We start from the raw sequence: 9608 nt of genomic DNA, 5'->3' as shown, positions 1-9608 counted from the left end.
ATAGGCTGAATGTGCGCCCTCACCCTGCCCCAAATTCATAAGTTGAAACCCAGCCCCAGTGTGATGGTTTATGGGGCCTTTGGGAAGTGAACGGGATGGGATCAGTGCCCTTATAGGAGGCCCCTGGGAGAACCTCAACCTCTGCCATCACATGAGGGCACGGGGAGAAGGCCTTGAATCTGCGAGCACCTTGACCTTGGCCTCCAGAACTGGAAAAAGTAAATTTCTGATGTTTTTAAGCGCCCCCCACCACCCCCACCCCGCAGCCTATGGGGCTTTGTTATAGCAGACTGAGACAGTCTGGCAGTTTCTTACAAGGCTAAGACATAGGCTGACCATATAGACACTAACTGGCTCCCAGGCATTTACCCTGGTGTGTTGAAAACGTATGTCCATACAAAACCTGTGCATGAATGTTTACAACAGCCCTATTAATAACTGCCAAAAACTGGAGTCAAACAGATGTCCAACAATAAGTGAATGGATAAGCAAACCATGGTACATCCATCCAATGGGGAATTAGTCAGAGTAGAAAGAAATGAACTATCGAGTTACAAAAGTACACGGAGGAACCTTAAATGCATATTGCTAACTTGAAAGAAGCCAGTCGGAAAAGGCTACAGACTGTGCAATTCCAACTATCCGACGTTCTGGGAAAGGCCAACTATGAACTATGGAGACAACAGGAAAATCAGTGGTTGCCAGGGGTTACAGGGCAGGGAAGGATGAACAGTCGGAGCACAGAGGTCTTTCAGGGTCCTCTGTGCTGTAACGGTAGATATGTTATGCATACTGTATGTCACAAAGACTGACTCTTGATGTCATTGATGTACTTGAGTTAATAATACTGTATCAATGCTGCCTCATCGATTTTAACAAAAGTATCACCAATGTAAGATGTTACTAACAGGGGAAAACTGAGGGCATGTAAAGTAACTCACTGTAAGTTCTGCTCTTTTTTTTCCCTAGAAATCTAAGATGCCTAAAAAATAAAATCTATTAAAAAGAATACAGCATAGGAAACAATTTATTGGTGGTAGAAATCAACTCCAGCAAAAGTTTACAGCAATGGGGAACAAGACCTGACCCCCTCCCTCCCTTGGCATTTACAATCTAAGGAAAAGTGAAGGCTGGGTAAGAAGCAGAGAGCAGCCACCCAACATTCAATACAATCACAACCAAACTCCATTCCCTACAGAAAACACCGTGAAGACTCTTATCTAACCAGCAGGCTGCCCCTCTCAGGGTCTCATCAAAAGTTATGAAGCAGGAGTTTAGTTCATGCCTGCAAGTCATTCTTCATCTTGATTTTCGTTTCAACAAGAAGTTCTGAGGGTGTTTCAACATCCCCAAGGGAAGGAAGAAGGGCAGGCATCCACGTCCAGCTCTGCGGAGAAGGGACCTCACGTTTAGGGCTGAGTGGCATCTGAGGCAGAAAGAGGGCTGTGTCTGTGAGAGGCCCCAGAGCCTGCAGTCAGAAAATGCCGTTTGACTTGCAAGCTGGATATGGAAGCTGTGGATTGAGGAGACACGGGGCCGTGAGGTCATTCCTTTTTTTACGCAGCCTCTTTTCCTGCCCATAACCATGCTTTTCATCTCCACGGGCCGTGACTGAGGTTCAAATTCGGCCTCGTAAAACAGGGCCGCGGTGGTAATGGAAAAAGCATCATCACTTGTAAAACTTGGAAAATGCAGCATGAGGTTTCTGTGTGCTTCAGGGAGAGAGAATTAACACAGAGAGAGCAAAAAAAAAAAAAGAGAGAGAGAGAGAGAACAAAACATCTGCTTTTCATCAGCAAACAGTCAAAGCGAAGGGCAGCAAGGGCTGAGTTCACTGGAGTGTCCCAGCAGTTAGTGGTCCTGCATCTGGACCGCTCAGAGCAAAGCTTTCTGATAAACCTTTGAGAAATATATACTGAGTGATGTCTATGAAATCCACATGGTAAGAATGCAAGTTGCTCCAGAACTTCAGTTGTTTTTTTAATCGCCGGTTCCAACATCATCTAAGGAATATATATGCCTGTGTAAATCTTCCACTTCCAGCTCCCACAAGCTTTCGTGGAGGGGATTATCTGAAAGATCTGTCATCTTCACAGCCTGCAGGCAGGGCTCGGGGCTGCAGGCCTGAATCACTCCCATCACCATTACATACTTTCCTGGAAGAAGAAAAGCTGGGTGGTAAAAGTCCACACTGATAGAGAAAATACAAACAAAACAGAGACAGGAGTCCTTGAGAGGGTTTAACTTTATCAGGGAGGCAAACTGGAGACCCCCCACCCCACAAAAAAATGCAGACAGTAAATACCAAAATGCCAAGGTGATTAAAATACTTATATATCGATAGTAAATTCCACATTTAACCTGGAGAATGACATCCGTATCTTCTTTGGCTTCTGGTTTTCAAATGTTAATCAGAGCACACTGCATAAAGCTATCCTGCCTAAGAAATGGAAGGGATACTCATACCAGAGGATGAGTTGTAATTCGATAATCTGCTCTAAGGCAGGGCCAGAAACCCCTGAGCTTTTCCCTTCTCCCTGTTTTTGCTCAATTGACGAGCCTGCGACTGGTCTCCATGCACAAGACTGGTCCTCTTTCTGCACAGACAACTCCTGACAGAGGATGGCTGGATGGCATCACCGACTCAATGGACACGAGTTTGAGCAAACTCTGGGAGATGGTGAAGGACAGGGAAGCCTGGCGTGCTGCCGTCCATGGGGTCGGGAGGAAACTGAACAACTCTGACAGCCCCAAAGCAAAAATCTAATTCCCCTTCATGTTGCCTCAAGAACTGGGCAGTGAAACCACGTACCTCGAATTGGGACTACAAACCCATGGCCTTCCAACTGAGATCACAGACCTGGTTTAGGGACCCAATGAAGTTCAGGTTCTTGATGTCTTATTGCAGAAAGAATTCAGTGAGAGACCAAGTGATAGGTAAGAAGTGGATTGATACAGAGAGAAACACACTCCACAGACAAGAGTGTGGGCCACTGCAGAGGGCAAGTGCCTCAACATGTGGCATGGTTAGCTTTTATGGGCTGGGTAACTTCAGAGGCTAATGAGTGGGAGGGTTATTCCAACTATTTTGGGGAAGGGGCGGGGATTTCCAGGGGTTGGGCCACGGCCTACTTTTTGTTCTTTGATGGTCAACCTTGGAACTGTCATGGCGCCTCTGGGTGTGTCATTTCACTTGCTGATTGAGGATCAAGGTCTAGTTGAAGTTGACTTGTCTGCCATCTTGGACCCATCTGATTCTAATTGGTTTATGTTGTGTCCTCGGGCTGTGTCATTTTTTCAGAAGTTGTGCCTTGCCCCTTCCCTCCTGTTTCAGCAGGAGCGGCACCCCCCAAAACACCCTATCGGTCCAGCTGCCTGGGACCAATCTCCACCGCCTCCTGCTGTCAGCTGGGCACATGTAAGCAAGTCATGGAGAGGGCAGGCTGCCATTCAATGATCTCATGACATATTAACCGCAACGCTCTTCCCATTCCCTTGGGGAAGTGGCTCTCCTTGAAAGCAAAACTTGGCCAGTCTTAACCACACAAAACTCAATTGTGTAAAAAAAAAAAAAAAAACCCAAACACAGCAGGAAAAGCAGACATGCGGCCAGCCTCCACCGCATGCCCCTACAAGGCCGCTTTAATCATACTGCTTCCAACATCAGGGCTGGGTTTGCATCCAGGCCCCGGGGCTCTGACGGAAAGAAGCCAGGAGAGCTGATACCTTACCCTCTGGGCATCAGCCCCTGGTACTACATACTGAGGTTTCCCTGAACCCATCTCTACTTTCAACCTGAGCAAGTGACTCTGGGCTCCTCAGTGATGGAGGCTCCTTAAAAAAATACACTTGACATACCCCTCTAAATAGGCCTGAAATACTGGGGGAGATGGAACTCTAGGAAAATGACTTAAGACCCAGGAAAAGAAGAACAAACCCACAGAGATCCCAATAGGAGAGGTAATCCACACAGGTGAAATCTGCACACAACGAGGCATACAACACAAATAGAAGGTTGTGTTATAACACAACCCAAAGGACTGAGTTGTTCTTGCCTTTCATGATCAGCCAACCCGGTTACTTAGTCTGGTTCCTTCTACCCACAGCCTCTCCCCGGATGAGTCTCTCTCCACTGTCTCTCCTTCCCCACTGTGCCCCGTCTCTTCCCCACTCACTCCCTTCCATCTGGCCTTCATCTCATGACCTCACAGGCCTGGATCAGTTGTCCCTCTTCAGTGCCCACGGCACCTTGCACTCAAGCTCAAGCCTATGACACATCACTTTGTGTTTTAATGGCTTGGTTACTCTTCAGGCTCCCTGTCTGAAAGTAGTTACCAACTTGTCAATCAAACCTTGGTATTGATTAGCAAGAGGAAATGGCAAGGCCCAGGCATGCAGGCATTCAGGCCAGTGGGTAAGTCAGATGGGTTTGTCAATGTGCAATGACCACTGAGGTACCTGTGCTGTGCTCAGTCACTCAATCTTGTCCAACTCTTTGCAACTCCATGGACCACAGCCCTCCAGGCTCCTCTGTCCTTGGGATGTCCCAGGCCAGAATGCTGGAGTGGGTTGCCATGCCCTCCTCCAGGGGATCTTCCCAACCCAGGGATCAAACTCTGGACTCCTGCATTGCAGACAGATTTCTTCTTTACTGTCTGAGCCACCAGGGAAGCCCATGCAGGTACCGACTGGTACCAACCTTATGCCAATGCTGGAGCCACCCATGGGAGACAGCCCTAGCTGGCCTTCAAAGAGCATTGTTTAGGGACCAAGACACCAAACAGCTCAGGCTACATGCTACACCAAGGGCCGGAAAACATTTTCTGTAAAGGGTTGGATACTAAATATTTTAGGCTTTGAAGGTCACAAAGTCTCTGTTGCAACTATTCAAGTCTGTAGCTATAATGAGAAAACATCCCCAGACAATACCTAAATGATTGTGTTCCGTGAAGACTTTATTTATGGACCCGGATATTTGAATTTCATATACTTTTCACGTGTCATCTTTCACACGAAATCTTTCGTTTTTTCTCAACCATTTGAAAACGGAAAAATCACTTAGCTCATAAGCCAAGCAAAAAGAGGTGGCACCCTGAGGTTTGTAGACCATGTCTAGATAAACACTGCAATGGAGGGCAGAGAGAGAGGAAGGCTGAAGGATGGGGCTGGGTGGGGAGAGAAGCGTGCAGGAGTATCACATCGTAAAAGCAATGGTCACAACCCTCACTATGACCCAGGAGCTGTGCTAAGGCCATTTTTAAAATGTACTGAATCCATACACCAGGCAGCAACTATTAGTCCCTTTGAAAGGCGATCCAGAAAGGTTAAGAACAATTCTCCAGGCAGAACATCCGAAAAGGGCCCGAGCCAGTTCAACCTAATGCTAAGAATAGTCGTCAGAAAGACATAGACCCCACCCTGTGGTAGTCTTGCCCAGTGGTTCTCAAAGTGTGGCCCCCAGGCCAGCAGCACCTGGGAGCTGCTTAGAAAGTTCTCAGCCCCATCCAGGCTAACTCTGAGGGTGGCGCCTGCCAGTAGTTTTAACAAGCCCTCAGTGTAAGTCTGATGTGCGCTCAAACGTGCACACCACTAGTTTAAAAGGAAAGAGTAGTGACTACAGCCTGACAGTCCCATGAGGGAGGGGTACAGCAGGGCCCCCCCACTCCTGGGAAGTGGGGAGAGCTTCCCTAAGGAAGGTACCCTTGAGTCCAGTCATTAGCGATGAACAGAAGTTCCCCACTACGGTATTTTCCAAAACTTGAGGTGGCGGGGTGGGAATCACCCCTGCGGAGGAGGCTTTGTTCCTGATGCTGGGGGGTCCCTCTCCCGGAGATTCCAGCTGGAAAGGCTGGTGCAATCCTAGGAACTCGTATTTTTTAAATGGGCTGCGGGTGATGCTTATCATCAGAACGGCTTAGGCGGCGCCTGGCTGGGAAGGAGCAGGAAGGAAGGGTATGGAGCCTGGTGACCATCATGCTGCTCCTGCGGCACTGCAAAAAGACCTGGAGGTGGGACGGCCCGGCCCCACCTTTGGGCGGTACAAACCAAGGGCCAGCCAAGGGTTCGAATCCCGCCGTTACCTGGGACGAGGCAGGGCCGCCCGCGCGGCACCCGCTCCAGGCCGCGAACCGAGAAGGACCCGCTTGGGTCCCGCAGCCGCGCCTCACCGCCGCCGGCCTCCACCACAGTGCCCTGCATCCACACGGCCCTCAGCTCCAGCGGCTCGCGGCCCACCGCCGCCCGCGACAACCGCCACGAGCCCGGGCCGCCCTCCGCGTCGCGCCGCAGCTGCTCCGCCAGCACCTTGATAGGCGGCGACCGAGGCAGCCTCACGGCCGTGGGGCCACTGACGGACAACGAGTCCGTGGGCGCCGCCATTCTGCCCCGCCTTCGCGTTCCCGCCAACTTTGATGAGCGGGAGGCCAGGTCCGCGGCTACCAATCAGAGGCGCGCTGGCGGGGCCGGCCAATGGTCGGGGCCGGGAGGCGGGGCCGCCACGCCGAGCGGCCCCACCGCGCCCCCCATCACAGGAGTGCGCATGCGTATGTGAAGTAAATAAACGCCCCGCCCCACAAGTTAGGAATGAACGGATGAAATGAATTAAAAAAGAAAAAAATAAATGAAGGAGGGAGGTAAAGAACTCCTTGTCTCCACGTACCTCAAAATTTGGTGTGCACGCAAATCATTTGAGGAATGTGATAATTCATCTTTACATCGCCTGGCCTAGTACGATTCTCTGAGGCTAATCAGTTCAGTTCAGTCGCTCAGTCGTGTTCGACTGAGGCTAATAAATACTAGAAAATACTGAAATGAACAGTAGCAATGATGAAGCTATGTTTATTGTCAGTTATCAAGAATCGAGTGGAGAGATAAGGCTGGAGAGAGGGACACGTACAGCTAGTAAAATTGCCCATTTTTTATTACTATGTTTATTTATTATACTTTATTTTGGGGGCTCCAAAATCACTGCAGATGGTGACTGCAGCCATGAAATTAAAAGACGCTTACTCTTTGGAAGGAAAGTGATGACCAACCTAGATAGCATATTCAAAAGCAGAGACGTTACTTTGCCAACAAAGGTCTGTCTAGTCAAGGCTATGGTTTTTCCAGTGGTCATGTATGGATGTGAGAGTTGGACTGTGAAGAAGGCTGAGCACCAAAGAATTGATGCTTTTGAAATGTGGTGTTGGAGAAGATTCTTGAAAGTCCCTTGGACTGCAAGGAGATCCAACCAGTCCATTCTGAAGGAGATCAGCCCTGGGATTTCTTTGGAAGGAATGATGCTAAAGCTGAAACTCCAGTACTTTGGCCACCTCATGTGAAGAGTTGACTCATTGGAAAAGGCTCTGATGCTGGGAGGGATTGGGGGCAAGAGGAGAAGGGGACGACAGAGGATGAGATGGCTGGATGGCATCACCGACTCGATGGATGTGAGTCTGGGTGAACTCCAGGAGTTGGTGATGGACAGGGAGGCCTGGCGTGCTGTGATTCATGGGGTTACAAAGAGTCGGACACGACTGAGCGACTGAACTGAACTGAACTGAACTGAATAACATTATAAAATAATTTAAGTTAATAAGATATGTTACTATATTTTTCACAAAAGGAATTCATGTTCATTATAGAAAATTTAGGCAAGGAAATCTAGAATCAGAAAAGAATTGTAGAAATCATTCAGAGATATCCACCCACTGTTGGTGTATTAGTATCCAGGTTTCAAAATATATACACACAAATATTGTTTTGTATATTGCTTTCAGTTAATAATAAATATCTTTCCAAATCAACAAATATCCCTCTGCTTCCTCTTGAGTGACTGTATAAGATTCTATTTGTCTCATCACCTACATGACCAATATCCTAGAGGAGGACATAGGCTATTTCCAGCTTTTCACTTTATAAATTGTTACAGCGAACCTTACAGTGAACCTACTTTTTTGGTTCATGTTTCAGATAAATTTCTAGAAGTGGAGTGAAAGTCGCTCAGTTGTGTCTGACTCTTTGCAACCCCATGAACTATACAGTCCATGGAATTCTTCAGACCAGAATTCTGGAGTGGGTAGCCTTCCCTTCTCCAGGGGATCTTCCCAACTCAGGGATTGAACCCAGGTCTCCTGCATTGCAGGCAGATTCTTTACTGGCTGAGCCACAGGAGAAGCCCAAATGCTTCCTAAAACTTGCATGTCCTCAGTCAGTCAAATCCTAAACCAACCAATCCTGTAAGTCAAGACCAGTGGTCAGGAGACTTTGTCCTCCTGGGACCTACTGCAATACCAGGCTTAGAGTCTTCATCAAGAGCTCCATTTTTATAAAGCAGCTAAGACGTATTGGAAAAGACCCTGATGCTGGGAAAGACTGAGGGCAAGAGGAGAAGAGGGCGAGAGAGGATGAGATGGTTGGATGGCATCACTGACTCAATGGATATAAATTTGCCCAAACTCTGGGAGATAGTGAAGGACAGGGAAGCCTGGCGTGCTGCTTGGGATCCATGGGGTCATAAAGAGTCAGACACAACTTAGCAAATGAACAAAAACAAGACGTACTGAACAAGGCTCTGTCCTTAGAGCTTTGTAGGGAGACTGTACTACAAAGGTGGGGAAACAGGTTCACAGAAGCTAAGTGGCTTGCCTGCAGCCTCCCTGGAAGTAGCCTCTGTAGGGTCCTGGGCTCTATACCTCAACCCTAAGCTGTAGAGTAACCAGATTCCTAACTTGGAAGGAAGTGGGGATTTTAGCCAAGAGAGAGTCTCACCCCTTCTAGCCTGATGGGTCCCTACTGGCCTTACCCAGGGAAGGCCAGGAAAGTGAGGGGGAAGGGAGTAAAGACAGGAATTTCCCATTGTTCTCTTGGCCTTCAAAACACAGGTCCGGGGGGCTCCTGCCCAAGCGGAGTGGGTGCACCATGGGTCCCACCTGGGGGCTGCTCTGAGGTAGGTGTGAAGGTGGTCCTGGGTGTGGTGGCAGCAAGTCCTCCCAGAAGAGGAAAGCATCTTAGGTGAGAGGGATGAAGAGGACAGGGAAGGGGGAACTCAGACAGAGGGAAGGGGCGACCCAGAACTGAGTTGGAATGGGTCGCCTGAGAATGGGCGAGTGACATGGAAGGAAAAGAAGGAGAAACTGGAACGAAGATGCAGCCTGAACCACACCTGAGAGTCTTTTCCTTCCTTACTCTTTGGACATGACTGGTACCTGAGACTTTGATTTGGGGCCCATTTGGTTTTTAAACTTCAGGAGAGATCATAGTATCTTGATCGTCTTGCTTTCACCACACCCACTATGTCCTGCTGCGGTAGGGTTTCTTCTGCTTGGGAACCTACCCCTTCAGATCACCTTTCTTTGAGATTTTCTCAGATCAGATCAACTTCCAGGCTTAAAAACAGTGTGGGCTTCTTTGCTTTGGCCATAAGAAGGCTTTAGCCTACAATGTTGAGCACGACCTAACATCAGCGTTCCCTCACCCATATAGAGGCTGCTGTAACCTTAGATAGAGTTGACCTACTCTGCTTTATGACTTTTCCTCTTCCTTCAGTTTAAATTATTCAGTTTCCTTTACCATGTGACTGCTTATCTTGACAACCAGTAACTAGGTAGTGTGACTGAGAGGTCTGT

At 48.5% G+C, this 9608-nt stretch overlaps 1 protein-coding gene across 1 annotated transcript; it reads right to left on the bottom strand.

The window, feature by feature from the left end:
* Positions 1 to 1009: 1009 nt before the first annotated feature.
* RMI2 (RecQ mediated genome instability 2) lies at positions 1010 to 6395 on the bottom strand. Its single transcript, XM_019988349.2, has 2 exons — positions 6081 to 6395; positions 1010 to 2156 (listed from the first exon to the last, which is right to left on the bottom strand). Exons 1-2 carry the CDS (start codon positions 6376 to 6378, stop codon positions 1981 to 1983), a joined length of 474 nt encoding a protein of 157 aa, XP_019843908.2. The 5' UTR covers positions 6379 to 6395; the 3' UTR covers positions 1010 to 1980.
* Positions 6396 to 9608: the final 3213 nt, after the last annotated feature.

The sequence above is a fragment of the Bos indicus genome, chromosome 25, assembly GCF_029378745.1.
Source record: "Bos indicus isolate NIAB-ARS_2022 breed Sahiwal x Tharparkar chromosome 25, NIAB-ARS_B.indTharparkar_mat_pri_1.0, whole genome shotgun sequence".
Taxonomy (NCBI): Eukaryota; Metazoa; Chordata; class Mammalia; order Artiodactyla; family Bovidae; genus Bos; species Bos indicus.
The sequence above is the reverse complement of the archived record's forward strand: the minus strand, read 5'-3'. Positions and strand labels throughout refer to the sequence as shown.